The sequence below is a fragment of the Anthonomus grandis genome, chromosome 1 (genome assembly GCF_022605725.1).
Source record: "Anthonomus grandis grandis chromosome 1, icAntGran1.3, whole genome shotgun sequence".
NCBI classification, from domain to species: Eukaryota; Metazoa; Arthropoda; class Insecta; order Coleoptera; family Curculionidae; genus Anthonomus; species Anthonomus grandis.
In genome coordinates, this window is record NC_065546.1 from 23,135,965 (window position 1) to 23,155,175 (window position 19,211).

General features: G+C 32.5%; 1 protein-coding gene across 1 annotated transcript in view; it reads left to right on the plus strand.

Annotated features, from left to right (window-relative positions):
- The window catches only part of LOC126744748 (putative FERM domain-containing protein FRMD8P1), a 135,776-nt gene that overhangs the window by 35,054 nt on the left and 81,511 nt on the right, over positions 1–19,211 (plus strand). The window contains exon 3 of the mRNA XM_050452299.1: positions 4,348–4,533. Coding sequence (XP_050308256.1) covers positions 4,410–4,533 — 124 coding nt within the window. The 5' untranslated portion in view covers positions 4,348–4,409. The remainder of the gene's footprint in view (positions 1–4,347; positions 4,534–19,211) is intronic.

Below are 19,211 nucleotides of genomic sequence, written 5' to 3' on the forward strand. Positions count from 1 at the left end.
AATAAACATTAGTAAATTGATGAAGGTAATGAAAAGCTATGGACTAAGAAACGTACGCTATAAGAGTTGTTCAAAATGAGTTCCTCCAACTGCAATGCATGCGTCTGTCCTGCGACGCATTGACTGGCGAACACGTTCAAAGATCCCTGGCGTGTTTCGAATAATATCGCAATTTGCAATAATACGATTTCTTAATTCTTCAACATTTTCGATGGGGGTGGTATAAACTAATTGCTTGAGGTGGCCCCAGAGGAAAAAGTCTATTGGATTTAGATCGGGAGATCGCGCAGGCCAGGGTTGTATACCTCCACTACCTATCCAACGATTGGGATATACTCTATCTAAATACTGTCGAGCAATTAAGCTGAAATGCGCCGGAGCGCCATCATGCATGAAAAAAATTTGGTACCTTAAGTCAAGCGGGACGTTTTCTAATAGTGTTGGCAACTCCTCTTGAAGAAAACGCCGATACACTTCTCCACTTAACCTTTGTTGTAAAAAGAAAGGACCAATTAAGTGGTCTTCAATGATTCCAACCCAAACATTCAGTGAAAATTGGTGTTGATGGCGACTTTCACTTATTCCATGTGGATTTTCATCTGCCCAAATGTGATTATTATGGAAATTTATTATCGAATTCCTGGAGAAATTAGCTTCGTCCGTGAAAAGTATTTTTGATAAAAAAGGAGGATTTTCTACAATGTTTTGTTGTAACCATCGACAGAAAGCCACTCTATGAGGATAGTCGTCTGGCAAAAGTGCTTGTACCCGCTGGATGTGATACGGGTACAAAAGCTGATTTTTCAGTATTCTAAACACTGTTGGCTGACTAATGTTTAAAGTGGCAGCAATCTGTCTTGTACTCGTTGAAGGATTATCCTCGATTTCGTGGAGCACTGCTTCTTCAGCTTCTGCGGTTGCAACTGTGCGGGGTCGTCCATTGTCGACTGTAAGTTTTTTAAAACTTCCACTTTCTCTGAGACGTTGATGGAGGCGAGTAAACATTTGACTATGAGGAAGTACTCGGTTAGGGTATTTGTCCGCGTAAATACGCCTCGCTGCTTGTGAATTACCATTAGCAAGACCATACACAAAGTGCATATCGCACATTTCACTATAAGTGTACTCCATTTTAGACAAAAATGAGGAAATTGTCTACTTGACAGGAAAAAAACAATACCTTATCACTGAGCCACACCTAGTAATGTTAAATGAACTGCTATTTTATTTATTGCATTTTCAAAGCAACGAAAAGAATGCGACAAAAACTAAAACGATAATAGTATTTACTAAATTTTGTTTAATACGTATTTACAATTTCAACATTCCGCAGTATTTTTTAGATCAGCAGTTGTTAATGCTGTACTTGATATTCGACACTATGAATAGGTAAGTATTACATTTTAGGAAGAAAATTATTTCTTTGCTTTCGCGTGATTTAAAAGCATCTACTTGTATTTTTACAGAGGGATGCAAAAAAGCAATTCTTAATTTTTTTATCGAAAACGGAGGGAGATACGAAAAACACCCAAGAGTTGAAACAATTCCATCTTTAGTTGCGTCATCCAAAAAATGTACAGGAGGTTCAAAAAATCTACTAGGTGCTATTTTTTGTACAAAAAACCTAACCCGCTTACCCCGTGGGCACGTCCCTGGAATAACAAATCAACTGTCATATGTCAAAAAGATACATCATTAAGATATCCAGAAATGGTGTGAATGACATTGCAAACAGCAAAGGCATTTCTTAGATATTAATAAAAAATCGATTTTTTAAGAAAATTTGAACCCCCTGTATCTCGGAAACGAAGCACTTTCGGACATATGTTTATAGGAACTTTTCGTCATAATTTAACCCAAAAAAACCGGCATTTCATTTTCGTGCAATATTAATGAATCACCCTGTATAATATATAATATTAGAATTTTATTTATTAAATTGCCCTATTTACTTTTGTGATTATCTAAAGGAGAAATACAAAAAAAAATAAAAACCATTAAATTATTAAAAGTCTCGAAATATTTAAGTTGGTAAATTTTTGTCGTGTTTGTTTATTTTATTGGTATCGAGACATTTCCTGACATTGTTGTAGTGTCACTGTTAAAGTGGATTTCAACCAGTTGTTAAATAAGTTAACTTATATTGAAAAAATACCTTATTTATCCGAATCCCACAAGATTGAAATCTTAATGATGATTGGTTATGGGGACAGAAGTCGTACTCATCTAGAGGTTGTCCACTTATTCAGGCAGAAATATCCAGATTTGCCACCTATTGACCAAGGTACGGTTAGTAAAATCGAAAGCAGATTTCAAGAAGTTGGGCACGTGAGGGATGTTTCAAGATAAAGATCTTCTAAAATCGATGAAAACACCCAATTAAATGTACTGTTAGCGATGGAAGAAAATCCGGTAACTGCAGCCAGAAGAGTAGCTCGCGAAAACTCTATTGATCATAAATCTGTGCTAAAAATTTTAAAAAGTGCAAACAAACGATCTTATAAAATGCAACCCGTTCAAGAGTTATTGGAAGACGATCCAGATCGCAGAGTTCAGTTCTCTGAATGAATGATGAACGCCATTGACGAAAATCGCATATCTTCGGAGTGGATCCTTTTTTCTGATGAAGCTACATTCACCCTAAATGGCCATGTTAATAAGCAGAACTGTCGCTACTGGTCTGATGAGAACCCACACTGGGTAAGGGAAACTAATACACAATATCCCCAGAAAACTAATGTTTGGGCTGGCATAATTGGCAGGCAAGTTATAGGGCCCATATTCTTCAATGATACTTTAACTGGGGAAAGATATCTAGAATTTCTTGAACATGAACTAGTGCCAGTCTTACGTGCCTTATATCCGAGTCAGTTCGACATTCCAGATTTGTATGATGAAAGAATCTGGATGCAACAAGATGGTGCTCCCCCACATTATGCCCGTAATGTACGCCAGTATTTAGATGACAATTTTCCAAACAGATGGATTGGTAGAAGGGGTGCAATTGAGTGGCCGGCACGTTCTCCCGATCTCACCCCACTTGATTTCTTCTGTGGGGACATTTGAAAATTCAAATTTATATTAGCAAACCAGGAAACCTAGACGAACTCAAAGAACGTATTAGGTAAGAAATCCGACAAATATCCCCAGAAGTGTTAGAAAATGTCAAAAACGAATTTTATTATCGTCTTGGGCTTTGCCAACAAGTAAATGGCGCTCATTTTGAGCATCTTATACATTAAACGCAACTTTTAATAATTTAATGGTTTTTTTTTCGTATTTCTCCTTTAGATAATCACAAAAGTAAGTAGGGCAATTTAATCAAGAAAAAGGGCTCTTTTCAATGAGAGTTTAAAAAAAGTGGCTTTTCATTTCAAAAAAAAAGTTGGGGTTAATTTGGACCCCCCCCTGTAGGTGAAAAAATACAAAAACTATCTTGAAATGTGAACAAAAATAAACAAAAATCGACGGGTCTCAGGAATTTTACGAGATAAAATTTGATTAGTTTTAACTGAATTTATTCCAGTTAAAATCACCACACTATATATTAGTACCTAAAGAATCCTATTCCGCATTTATTGATTCTGATTTCAGGTATGGAGTTTGCTTTTGAGGAAACTTATCAGCATACTTACTTTATTCCATTTTGTATTACAAATATGAATTCTTCCATTAATGTTTATACTCGAGAGTGCTTGTTTAATGTATAAGTATAATATGTAATATTTTTCACTAATTTACCCAACAAATTGTAAATAATACCCGCTTCTTTTTCAATATACCTTTACCCACATCCTCTTTAACCCAAAATTCTAATCTTGTGTAAACGTAACAAGATATTTAAACATTGCAAATGTTCGTTCAAAGAGTGTATAGTATGTTATAGATTATATTATAACAAAATTATAATGACTGTATATTATTTATAAAAGAGCTAAATAAATTAATAATTAGATAGACTTATTAGAGACATGATAAGTCGAAAAAATATTTCGTGGACAGTTAGAACTAAATAGATAGATACATTTTAAATAAAAAGATATATTTTAAATTTGATACTTAAATAAATTAATATTGATTATATATTTTTATTGTTCAATCTTATTGTTTTATTATTTTGTTTAAGCTTTAGCTTTATTATATATATTTTTGGTGCCAAAAATAAAAGACTTTATATATATTATATATTGCTAGCTCTTATTTTTATTAAGATTTTCGACCCTATAATTAATTTTATTTCTTAACTCTTTTGGAATATACCCTATGCTAAAAACATTTACAATAATTTCAGTTCATATTTTTGTTTACAAACAATATTTCTCTTTGTTATATAAAAAATAATTTTAGTGAGGCATAGAATTCCTGCAGTTCCTAACTGCTACACGAAGGACACAAAATATTGCCAAGGTATGAAGAATTTTAATACGACGCTCCAAAATTGGAATCATATAGGAACTTCAGATACTAAAGGCTATAATATGATTCATGATTCTAGAAAAGAAGTTATTTATGAAGAGATTAATGATCACGCTGGTAAGTTAAAAACTTTGTGATATTATTTAAGAAATTAGAAATACCTATAATTTATTCTTACTTAAAACATTTGCATTTCCATCCTTTTCGCAAAATAAAACCCTAGAAATAGAGTAAGATAAAATTCTTATAAATATTAAATATTTATTTTGCATCATAATTCATACATAAAATTACTATTATCCAGATTTAACTAATTGGTTTTAACTAACAGAGGTTTTGAAATTGAAGATTACGCATTGTCTAAATTAGTGGCAATACCACTTCTTCCCGTCGATGAGCGGCCGCATCAGGTCGTCTGGTAGGATATGCTGTTTTATTTTTTACTAATTAATCATATAGGCATACTTCATTTTGCTGTGACTGCATGCTGCTCTGTTGAATTTTAAAGCGTTTTTAATTTTTTCTCAACCCGTTATGGCTGTTTATACTCCTTTTCAAAATGAGTTCAAATTATTAAATGGTTTTGTGATACATAAGTAATTCGGCAGTACATTGTAAGGATTTCTTTTTAAATACATTTAAAAATAAACTGATTCCTTACGAAAAAAAAACAATTTTAAATTATTGAAACTTTAAGGCATCTGTATGTCTTCAACCTTGTATAAACCACGATGGAAAAAGCAAATGAAAATATTTTTTTACGAAATATTATATTTGTAGATTAATCCATTACAATATTTTCCATTACATCAAAAATGAAATCCTTCCATCGTTTGATACTGGTTTGATTTGACATTTTAAACACCCAAAACTATCTTGAGTTGATGCAAAAAGTAGCTTTTCCTACGATTCAAATTCTGCCTGATTTAAACCTGGTTACTGTTTATTTTCAACCAAACAGCTGCCCGGTCATAATGCAGTTATAATAGAAAAAAAATTAACAAATACTTTTCCTAACCATTATTAGTGGGTCTGGCGATATTACATGCCTCCTTATATCTTCAGATTTGTCCCCAAATGACTTTAAGTTTTGGGGTTATCTTGAAGACCTTTTACAAACACGAATTACACGACTTTAACACGATTAGAGGAGATGCGGAAGAAAATTGTTGCATGTATATTTTGAATACACCAATTCCGTTTCACCAGAAGCATTTATGATAACTTTACCGAAAGAACTAGGTCTATTTGAGCCCGTTTATTGGAAAAGTTAATTTTTGTTAAGTTTATTTTTAAGATTTTTAATTATTATGTATGAATATGTTTTAAAATTATCTATTTTTATTAGAGTTTATACAAACTGTGCGTAAAATTTTGCGAAATGTTATTGCAATAACCCCGCTTCGAACGTTGGAACTATCCAACGTCGTACTGAAAAGCACGTATATAAATATATATATATATATATATATATATATATATATATATATATATATATATATATATTATAGCTTTATTTACATTAACCTGGAAAGATGTGTAGACTTATACAATCATTTTAAAATAATGCCATTTTTATAGTAAAAATTTTTTGAAAACTAATTTAAAATTATCAGCTATAAAGTAGTTATTAAAGACCTTTTATTAGCTAAATTTAACCTTGACAGCAAAAATAGTTGTTAAAACTCCTAAGTAAATAATTTCTGTATTTTTTTCCTAACATAACTCCTAAATCCATTATTCCACCAAGCATATATTAAGGGGTTTATCAAGCTGTTCATAAGACCTAAAATAGTGAGTGGACTTGCAATCAATAGACTGAGAGTTTTACAAGTGCCAGACATATCTTTGGACGATGGGTCGTAGTCGCAATTTAAAATTACATACACTAAAGAAGCAAAAAAATAAGGAGACCAAGTAAATAGAAATGCCAAAGTCGTCAATAAAACTATTTTAATTGCTTTACATCTTTGAGGTGCATAGCTGCTAGAAGCTTTTCTGCGGCTATTGGCAGTTTTTAAAGGTAATTCCTTACTGCCTCTAAACATTCTTAAATTTTCCCTTGATTCAATTTTTTCTGATATGCTGTTAATAATAAAAATAGAATATTTTATTTTCTTTATGTTGTATAAGGCATGATATAAAATAATAGAATAAAGTATCATAACCAAGATTATCGGAATAATTCCTACTATCACTGTTATTATTATTAAAGCTGAGGGGGCTAACACAATGAACCAGCATACTCTTCCATTCCAAGTATCTTCTGACCAGCCCATTAATGGAAGGAATCCAATTATTAGAGCTGTAAATTATAAATTTATATTAGTTTTTTATTATATAAGTGATAATTACTACTAGTTAAGTTTATTAACGGCTGAGAGGTACTATATATCAGCAATGAATTATCGAGGGGAATTATCAGGAGCAATAAGAAAAAAATGTGTTATTTACATGGTTAAAAAAACTCGCTGGCAACCATTTTCAAATTCCAAACTCTACTCTACTAATTTAATGGAGCGTATTTACTATTGTCAAAAAAAGTATTTAAAAAAGCATTATTTAAACTTTCCCAACTTTCTTTTCTTCAATTTTTCCCCTTGTGCCCTAATGTGATTAATAGAAGTGACATGTAGTGCAATTATTAACGTAATATTTTGTTTAAAACCCTTATGGGACTATTTGTCAGAAAAACGTATTTTTTTATTGACCATAGCAATTGCGTCCCCTAGTGGCAAAGTAGGAAACTTTCATTAAAATTACTTCCAGGAACTTCTTTTGGTTACTTTTATTAACCGATGTTTTCCCATAAGTTTCTGGATTATTTGCATAAGGTACCTCACCGGATTTAATAAAACACGTTATAAAGGGTGATAATTTAATAAGCTGAAATGCCCATATTAATAAAAAAACGCGAAAACAGTTTTTATAAAAAGAAAGGGAACAAAAACAAGCATATTATCTCATCCTTCTCTACAACTCCTTGGACAGGGTGAGATACACCTCTTTCTTAAATAGAAAAGGGAGTCGAGTGATACATCTTTTGAAAGAGCAACATTTTATTTAAAATGGCGCTTCGTTTTTTATATTTGAGTTGCTGCACTGCGGCATGGAGATTATCAGTTGACGATTTCAATATTTAAGAAGGTAAAACGTAATTTTGTAGTGAATATTATATCAATTGAATTTAAATATGAACTCTACTGTAAAATACACACATCAAAATGTGTAAGCGAGACATGGTTCCATGTGTTCACCACACACTTAGCAAAGTCTATATATTTCAATATGCAAGGATGCAGAAGAAACCTTGATTCATTGGTAAAAAAATGCATGCACACTCATTCCACGCCAGTTCTGATTTTCTTATATCCTGGGTTTTTCCTAATGTATACTATTTCCTGTGACTCTCTAATGGGATGTCTGGAGTAAAAATTGTTTCCTTTTTTTCTTGCAATATATTCCTTATTTGAGCAGTTACACTAACGCCATGAACATTTTGACGTTCACTTTTTAGGTGGTTAGCAGTAATATTGGGTTTTTGAAATGGCTGAAGACGATGTAGAGGTTCTGTTACTCTAGTATGTTTGTCGTTGCGGACGTTTGTACCACCCTGTATCTGTGTTTTACAAGCCTGTAACTGTGGTTTTCAATCAAAATTTGGCCTTTGCACGTATAAATAAAACAAATTTTCACTGCACTGGCAGCAAAAATTCTACTGAATACATTTTTTAATTTACCAAATACGCCTTGAACATTTTAGATTATTTAATATCAACAATATAATAATTTCATATGATGAACATGATAAGGTGTATATAAAGGACTATTCAATAAATAATAATAAACACAATTTATTTTATCTTTATCTATAAATTAAAGGGCTTTTTTTTCTTGTCCCCTAGACCATTTTGATGTATGTATTTTTAACGACAAAAAAACACAATATTTTCCATTCTACGCTCTACCTCCAAGTTAGTACGCAATCGTATTTACACGTTTATATTAGATATTATAAAAAATTACCTATAATCCAAGTTAGTCCGATAACGACTCTAACCCCTTTGGTCTTATTCCATTTTAAATATTTTATACCATATACAATGTAAACGTATCGGTCAACTGCTAATAGGCCAACAGAGTAAATTGAAGATAGAGCACTTGATACGATTAATCCTAAAATAAAATATTTTAATTTAGATTAAATCACAGCAACTATAGAGATAATATAATTGAATAAATTATACATTCCCATAATGAACATTTTTGTAAAGCTTAAGTTAAGTAGTATTAAGTTGTTGACATATGCTATTTAAAATCCTTAATATCAAATTTGAAGTAAACCGAGTAAGAGAGACCAAAATTTCTCATATCTGCTCTCTTAAAATGATTGAAAATAATTCCGGCGCGGCAGTTGAAAAAATATAGCCATAACTGCCTGTACAAAAGAAAGAATTTATTTTTCTCAATTTCAATACAATTTCTATTTTCTTTATAACCTATTGGAAATTAAACATACTTCTTTCATTCATTGTAAAGTGTGTTTCTTGGAACTCCTGTTTCCCCACAATCAAAACAATCAATATTTTTTATGCCTATTTTGCTCATATAAATCAGATATAAAACATAGAAAGACGTAAGACGGGTGATAGTTCTAATAAATTACTTATTATATTTAAAAAAAATGTTTTCTTTTTATTTTGTTAAATAACCCTATCGTTGTAACATCTGTCGTTGGTTCTTTTCTTGCTTTATCTATATTCTATATTCCATTTTCTATGTATACCGGGTGGTGCGTCGCCGAGCGGAACATAGGAAATCCCATGTAAATTTTAAGGGTGTCAATTATCGGCTTCCCTGTACATTTTACAGAAGAAATGTAAGATAACTTTTTGCAGATACCAATCTGGTAAACCAATTCAAGAAATGTTTTTTTTTCGTTTTATCAATCTTACAATCATACATTCAAAGTAAGACACGTTAACATTACTTTTTTATCTAAACTTTTATTTAATATAACGATGAAGTTAAACCAATAACAATTATTATTATCGATTATTAAAAAAATAATTTTATCATACTTAGAATTTAATTAAACCAATAGCAGTATCTGAAATATTTTCAATTTATTTTCCCATCAAGCCTACCTGGTCCATTTCAACCATTAAACCTATTGTTAGTAAATTCGAGTCCAAAGACATTGCAATAAATAATTATATATGTTTAACTCAGAAGATCGAAAATAGATCCGAAAAAAGAGAGAACAGAACTCTTAATATTTTACTAAGTGTGGAAATATAAAATAAAATACAATAACTTTTTTTAAAATAATAGAGAATTACATAAAAACATCAATTAATCATATGTTCAAACAACCCCCCATTAACAGCTAAACAATATCCTAACCGATCAAAAAATTCATTTCTAACGTTACTAAGTTGATATTGGGAAATTTGATTACATTCTAACGAAATTACGTTTTGTAACTGGTTTAGATTCTTAAATTGTACACTTTTATAAATGACACTTTTTAAATGACCCCACAAAAAGAAGTCATTCGGTGAAAGATCAGGTGACCTGGCTGGCCAAAGTATCCGGTACCGTGGACCAATAATATTGCGGTTAAGAGCATTTTCCAATCACTCTTTAACCATGCGGGCATTATGGGCCGGGCAACCATCCATTTGGTACCAGATCATTTAATCTTCCTGAACAACTTCTTCCAAGGCGGGTCCAATTTGATTTTGAAATAAGGCCAAATAGGTTTCAGCTATTAGATTATAGTCCATAAAAGAAGGTCCAATGATATGGTGTCCGATAATTCCCACGAATACATTTGTTTTTTGGGGATATTGTGTCCGAGTATGAACAAAGCGATGTTCATTTTCTTGGCTCCAATACCGGCAATTCTGAACATTTGGTTCATTGTTGAGGGTAAATGTACATTAATCGGTAAAACAAATATTTCTTAAAAAATTCCTATTATTATTTGCTCTTTCCATCATTTCAAAACAAAATGCCATTCTTCGCTCTTCATCTCCTTCCTGCAGCTCTTGATATTTTTCGAATTTATACGAATAATATTTGTGTTTTTTTAAAGTGCGCAATACCGTTGTATGATGTTTATTTACCTCTTGCCCAAGAACCCTCGTACTAACCATCTTGTTTTCCTCCACACTCAGTAGAATATTAAGATCTCTGTTCTCTCTTTCTTCGGCTCTATTTTCAATATCCTGAGTTGAACATTTACAATTACTTATTACGGTACCTTTGGAGTTGAACTTATTGACAATACGTTTAATAGTTGAAATGGACGGAATGGGCTTGGTGGGGAAATAAACTGAAAACATTTCAGATATTGCTCAAAAACTGTTTCTCGCATAATGCCACTTAATTATGGCTATTTTTTCGTCGATTGAATAATTCATACTTGTTTTCAAATATCGACTGTCACTGATTTATTAACACTTTTCCTCACGTCAGTGACAATATTCATTTTACTGGTGCCCGTTTAGTTTTACCTGAACCGAAAATTTGCTAATTTTGCAATTACATTTAATTTAATAATTTAAGATTCGCTTATTAAAATCTTGTGAAACTTTGCACAAGGGTTTGATTTTTGTTTTTTCAGATTGGTCTCTTCAAAAAGTTATCTTACATTTTTTCTATAAAATGTACAGGGAAGCCAATAATTGACCCCCTTAAAATTTACATGGGTTTTCCTATGTTACGCTCGGCGATGCACCACCCGGTATGATTAATAATAGGCTATTATTCAATCAACGCTACAAGCTATTAGTTTGTTATATATATTGAGGGTGTAAAAGAGAAACATATATTTATTTTTTTTGTTTACAAATTCTTTATTAATTTCTTCTTGCTGCTTTTCTTCATTTCTTTATAGGTTGTTAACTTTTACTTGATAATTTAAGTTAAAGGCATTAAATATTATTAGTATAATTAAAAAATATCGTCTGGACCAAAATGAAGGGTTCGATGTGGACTGTATAATTTATTTGTAATAACTTTATTATTTATATTAAATACAACCGTAAAAGTAACGACTGGTACATAGGAACGGCGTCGGGTTGTGATCTTATTGAAGACTATCACTAAACTAACAGAGAGCGGTGATGCCGCTGTTCAAATTTGACCGTTGACAATGGCGATAAAGGTCTGGAGTTTAACACTCCCTTTATTTGGGTTAAAATCGTGTTAAGCTCTTCGTAGGTAAGTTTAGCTTCACCAATTACGCCTTTTAAATGATACTTAACACATTTAATGTCCGATTCCCACAATCCGCCAAAATTAGAAGCCCTAGAAGGTATAAAATGCCAGTTATTAATACCTTCACTAGACAAAGCAGAACCAATCTTATTAGAATTGGACTCAAAAAAATTACGTAAAATTGAATTGGCCCCGACAAAATTAGTGCTATTGTCAGAATAAAGGTGCAAAAGTTACCTCTCCTCGCAACAAATCGCCGCAAAATCAAAATAAACGATTGACTTGTGAGATCTGTCACGCACTCTAGATGAATACATTTTGTACTCATATAAATAAAAATACATATGTACGCCTTTAAAAGTTTGGGATTTCTAGTTTTTCTGTCCTGAATTTCAATTGGACCTGCGTAGTCAATACCAGTACATGTAAACACTGGTTGGTACGCTGATACTCTACATTCGGGTAAATTTCCCATAATATAATCAGCAGTTACTGGTTTAGCCTTAAAACAAATAACGCACCGTCTAACAACAGACCTAGCTAGGCCACGACCAGAAATTGGCCAATATTGTTGTCTTACAGTATATAACAACTGTTGTGGACCGCAGAGTAAAAGATGTTCATGGGTATGACTCATGGTCAGGATAATCAAAGTAGTTAAAAAATGTTTATTATGTAAAATTACAGGATGCCTGTGTTCCTTAGAAACCTTCGCCTTTTGAATCCTACTACCTACTCTTATCAAACCATCACTGTCAATATATAGATTAAGGCTCAAGAGTTTACTAGACATTTTTATTTTCTTCTGACTTAAAAAGGAATAATATTCAATGCGAAACGATTGTTTTTGAGCAATTTTTAACAAATTCTGTAACGAGAAATTAAGTTCACTACAAGACAAAGGCCTACAGAATTTCCTTTTATCTTTCAAATTTTTAATAAATCTTAAGCCATATGCAAACACCCTTTGTAATTTAATTAATTGTGAAAATTTATCTAAATCAAAATCAGGTGCCTTGAAGACAATAGACGAATGGGAAACAACATTTTCCTCCGGTATTTCTTGTGGTACAACTGGGAACTCTTGCAAATTATCTGAGCATAAAAAATAAGAAACGGGTTCCACCATAGCTTAAAATTTAAAAGTTGTTGGGCTGAAATGCCTCTGGATAGACAGTCGGCAGAATGTTTCTCTGACCTTACATGAAACCTAGCAGTCCCAAAGAGTCAAGTATTTGGCTTGTTACTGACAGAATTATCCTTTTGGTCAGAATGCTCCTACCAGAAAATGATTTTATCGAATAATGAATAGTATCACTATAAGCATTCCAAATGACACCCAAAGTCTTATTTTGTTTAGTTTAGTCAATTTGCAAAATACCCGAGGATATTTCATTATCTACATGAAACTTAGGCAGCAATTCAGGCCTATTAGAAAGCCATTTTCTCAATTTAAAACCTCCAGACTCCAAAATAAACGATATATCTCGTTGAAGCTACAATAGTTCAGCACTTGAAAAGGTTCCGGCCAAAAGATCATCAAAATAAAAGCAGGTTAAAATAATTTCACAAGCCTGCTGAAATTCATGTTTAAAATCTAATGCCAACTGCTTTAGACATCTGACTGCCAAAATGGCGACGAGGCGCAACCGTAAGTAATAGTTTGTAGCTCGTAACATTCAATAGAAGCATCCGAGGACTGCGGAACCTTCCACAAAATTCTTTGAAATCATCGTTGATCGGGATGAATAAGTATCTGACGATACATCTTGGATATATCTGCATTAATGATAAACGGGTAAATTCTAAACTGTAAGAGTATGGACAAGAGATCGTTTTGAATAGTTGGGCCCACATACTGAATGTCGTTTAAAGATAATCCAGTATCTGTCTTGGCTGACGCATCAAAAACCACCCTAAGCTTTGTCGTCAAACTTGATTCTTTAAGAACCGCATATTGCGGTAAATAGTAGGATAACCTGGAATTGACGTCGCTAATAGAAAAGTTTTTGACTTTAACCATATGCTTTAAGTCCCGGTATTCATTCAGAAAATCAATATAATCTCTTTCCAAAAACTTATTTTTGTTTAAACGCTGCACCAAAAATGTTAAACCAGGTGAGTTTATTTGTTCATTTAATAAAATACGGTAGAAGATGTCTACTCCTAATAAAATATCAACTAGCTCTAGTATGTTAAAGGAGTCATCGGCTAATTCCAAATCAGAAGGCAAATTCCACTGCGAAACATCAAATGATGTCGTGGGTAAAAATTGAGTTATTTTGGAAATAAGACAAGAAATAAAATCGCTAAAAAGTCCATTAATTGAAGAAATATTTAAATTTATCCTGGAGTTGACGGTGGTCGTCAGAGCCTCACCGACACCCATAACATCAAAATAATCTTATGCCTCTCCAAAACCAAATTATTTACCAAACTATCCGTAATAAAATTACTCTGAGCTCCAGCATCTAATAATGCATGCACAACATACATCGCTCCATTAGAATCACAAACACTTATTTTCGCCGTCGATAAAACTGACAACGTCACCCCCTGTCCACTCGCATGACCAACAAGTGTCGTCATCGGCTCCGCAACTGCTTCACCTGCGTCTGGAGTTTCACGCCTTATGCTGTTGATCGTCCGGAGTATGGATACTTGATGAATGAAGAAGTGTATTGTGTTTGAGTCCATACTGGCGACAAGTTGAATTACTAGAGCAATTTTCTATAGTGTGAGAGGGATTAAGACAATTAACACAGAAATTCAATTTATTAACTGCTGAACTTCTAGCCTTAACATCCAATTTTTTCAAGGCGAAACACGGATAGACCGAATGATTTTTCTTACAGAAATAACGAACAAATTTGGCTTGCTTTTGGGGATAAGTGGTAGAATGATGACAACGAACTTTATTTTCGGTACGCGGCAACGTCCTTGGCTGTTTAACAGATTCCAATTTTTCCAAAATTTCACATCTTGCCTTTAAAAATGTATTTACATCTTTAAACTGGGGCAATTCACCTGAAATTTGATAAGACTCCCATTCCCTCCGTGAAATTGAATCAAATTTACTAGTGAGTAAATAGACAATCAAAGTGTCCCAATTGTCTGTATTTTGTCCCAAACTTTTAAGCGAGCGCAAATTTTTATTAAACAAATCATATAACTTTTGCAAATCATTATGCGATTCTTTAGTTAATGCGGGGTACTCAAACAAAGCCTTTATGTAATTAAAGATGATCAATCGTTTATTTTCATATCTGTCAACCAAAAGAGACCAGGCAACAGCGTAGTTGTCAATTGTTACCGATAAATTAGCAATAGCCTGCAGAGGCTCGGCTTCTAAGTATGATTTTAAATAATAAAAACGCTGTACATCACTTAGATTATAATTATTATCAATCATTGCAACAACAGAGTCTCTAAACTCCAGCCATTTTTCATAAGCTCCGTTAAACATAGGAAGCTTTAGATCAGGCAAATTAACAAACAAAGGAGTATGAGAAAAAGTTTGAGTTTGAGCTGATGGCTTCGATTAAGAAATTGTTTGAGGTTGAGCTGATGGCTCCGATTGAAAGATTGTTTGAGTATTTGCAGTACTTTGCACTATCACCGGTACATCAGGTATTTCGTGAATAGACCTTGCGACAATGCTGGAAGTCACGTTTGCACTTTTATCCGAACTACTACTATGTGACATATTGCATGACTTAGGTTTATTAACAACAATCTTAATTTTACTTATAATAGAGTAAAAAACTCCTCCTCAAAACTAAGTCTCTCTGAAGATTCTTTTTCAATAATTTCTTCAATATTTACATTTTCCTGATCAGCGGCACTCAACTCTACTTCAATGTCATTTTGAATGTCTTCAAACTGGCTCAAGAGAGGCTCGGCTCTGTCTAGGCGACTATGAAATTGAGTAACCTCCAATTCAGAAATATTATTCAGGTCAAGGGCATCAAAATGGTGTTTAAGTCTTGTCAACTGACCTTTAATACCACCTCTTTTTAATCTAAGTTTGTTTAAAAGTGACATTTTAATTATTGAGATATAAATAAAATGTAAATATACGAATTTCACTAAACAAACCTACCAGAATTATAAAATAATCCAATATTTAAAATAACCCAAATAGACTGACCAAAGTCAACGGACTTACATGTCTTCCTGATTACCACTTCAGCAATCAAACCATTGACAAACTTGCAAATTCCGGCCTGGAAACTAGCAGTAGTAGGCTCCAAAAATAGCCTGAAGGCGTTGCAAAAATTGCCGCGACAACAGGCACCAAATTTGCCACAATAAATGTAATTTCTACCTCAAATCCGGTTCGTCTGGACCAAAATGAAGGGTTCGATGTGGACTGTATAATTTATTTTTAATAACTTTATTATTTATATTAAATACAACCGTAAAAGTAACGACTGACACATAGGAACGGCGTCGTGTTGCTTATTGGAGACTGTCACTAAACTAACAGAGAGCGGTGATGCCGCTGTTCAAATTTGGCCCTAACATGTTTATATAACTATAGATATTTAAGGAAAGTTATGAATGTTTTGTTAATTAATTAGCATGAATATATTGAATTTAAGATTTGGTCATGTAAGATTCTTGGTTCCAAGTATGGCTGAGTTAAATGCATTTTTGCCTGCCTCAAGTTTTGACATAATCGGAGTATCTGAAACATGGCTCCACATGGTATCTGAAACATGAAGCCCACAGATAAATTCTCAAGTGGTTAAAATTTCGGGTTATAACTTCATAAGACAAAATAGAGTGGGCCGACGAGGGAGGTATGTGAGGGATTATTTTGATTATGTTTTGGTTAAAAGTGAAAATACTCAAAGCATTTATATTGAACAAAAATATGGATTAAATAAAAAATTAACAAACAAACTTATCTTTTTGGTTGCATCTATAGGCCACCCTGCTATAAAACGGTGGAATTGTTATCTCTGTTTGACAATATGCTTACCTCGCTTACCCCAATATGTGATAATATCTGTTGTACAGGAGATTTTAATTTGGACTATAGTGATCCACCCTCATTACCTAAAAATAGTCAAACTAGGCCATTATTAGATAAGTTCTTTAAGAGGATTATTCACCCATAAATTTCTGTTTCCTGGATAACTTTTTTATTTTACAATATTTTTTAATGCGGTTTTCACTAATGAAATGTACATATTTTGTCAAGAGTTGATAGGTGCCAGTTTTTCAAATTTCTAAAATTTTGATTTTTTATTTAAAAACCAAAAAGATAAATAAAAAAACCTTTCCATACGTCTCTAGATACATCGATTTTAGAAACATTATATTAAAAAACCATTTAAAAAAAAATAATAATAAACCTTTGAGAATGGAAATACAAAATTCAGGCATTTTTCTTATAATTTCTTGAACCGCCGATAAGTTTAGTATCATATGGCAACAACGCACGGCCGGGCTAGCATGAATCAAATCAAAATACGCGCGACGCTTGTTCGGCCCGATCTGTGCAAGCGACGGTATCGGCTACTGGTCAACAGCAATAATTCAATATTATGCAAAATTGAAATGTTCATTGGCATTTCGCTTAGAAGTATTTTCTCCCAATTTTCTGCACGTTGTTCTTTATACTATTAGGTTTTTTATGTTTATTTTTAAGAAATGGGAAAAAGAAAAGAAGGAAAGTCAAAAGTTTATTATTCTAAACGAAAAAGTAGGAAGCCAAAAAAGGATCAGTTTAGGCCTAGAATGGCTGCAAATATGGAATAAGAATGCCACATTGATTTACTATTTATATATAAATGAAAATAAATGATTCATTTTGGAATGAAAAAATGAAAGAAAAATAAAGATTTTTTATTTTAAATGTCTACTGCCTGTAGAATCATAGATCCTAGGCATAATAGAGGCATGGAAATTCGAAACCCATCTAGAACTTGAGCTGTAAATGACAATTTTTGTATTACATTTGTTTGGTTTTTCTATTTTCATTAGAATATGCCACTTCGTTGTATTATAATTTTCATTTTTGTATACTTATATAACTTTTTAATATTGTCTTATATTTTATACAGCTTGTTCTAAAACATGTACCTACGTCATTATAAGTACACACAACATCCATAAACACAAAAAAAATAAGTGTAATCTAATGTAACGAGTTCAAAACTGAGACACACATTTTTTTAAAATTAATTGAACTTTGATGAAGCTCACGCGTATAAAAACTCAAAATAAATAGTCATAATTTATTTTTTATATTCTGGTTGCTAAGAACTGTTTAAGAAGGCATATTTAAAGGTGATTAACATTAAAAGAAATTAATATTTATTTATTTTTTTATTTCTCTTTGACGAGAGCTGTATATACAGGGTGGCTAAACGAAACGGCTAAGTCGGGCTCGTAAAGATTTTAAAAAGAAAACGCTCGGACCCGTCAATTAAGATTACCACGAGGAAACATTTTCAGAGTATAATACCACCCCTATCTGTCATCCCTTAGACAGGGTGGAACTAACCTCAAAAATTTTAAATGGAATAGTGGCTTGAGTTATACCTTGTTTGAGAGGTCTTTTGATTTTCTTTACGCCTACACCTAATTTAAAGGATTTTACTTAAGTAGTTCTCAAACTATTGACTATTTTAACATTTAATATAGTTTTTTGGAAAACCTGTATTAAATCGCAATTCTTTATCGACCTATTAATTTACAACAATCATACATAAACACTAGGCCAACAAATACTGAAAATGGCCATCGTTATAAGCAATAATACAGATTTATATATACCGGGTGGTGCGTCGCCGAGCGGAACATAAGAAAACCCATGTAAATTTTAAGGGGGTCAATTATTGGCTTCCCTGTACATTTTATAGAAAAAATTTAAAATAACTCTTTGAAGAGACCAATCTGGCAAAGCCTTGTGCAAAGTTTCAAAAAATTTTAATAAGCTAATCTTGAATTATTCAATTAAATGTAATTGCAAAATTAGCAAATTTTCAGTTCAGGTAAAACCAAACGGGCACTAGTAAAGTGAACTGTGATTGTCACTGACGTGAATAAAAGTGTCCATAAATCAGTAACAGTCGATATTTGAAAACAAGTATGAATTATTCAATCGACGAAAAAATATCCATAATTAAGTGGCATTATGCGGGAAATAGTTTTAGAGTAGTATCTGAAAAGTCTTCAGTTTATTTCCCTACCAAGCCCATTCCGTCCATTTCAACTATTAAACGTGTTGTCAATGAGTCCAAAGGTACCGTAATAAATAATTGTAAATGTTCAACTCAGGATATCGAAAATAGAGCCGAAGAAAGAGAGAACAGAGATCATAATATTCTACTGAGTGTGGAGGAAAGCAAGATGGTTAGTACGAGGGTTCTTGGGCAAGAGGTAAATAAACAACATACAACGGTATTGCGCACTTAAAAAAAACACAAATATTATTCGTATAAATTCGAAAAACATCAAGAGTTGCAGGAAGGAGATGAAGAGCGAAGAATGGCATTTTGTTTTGAAATGATGGAAAGAGCAAATAATGATAGGAATTTTTTTAAAAATATTTG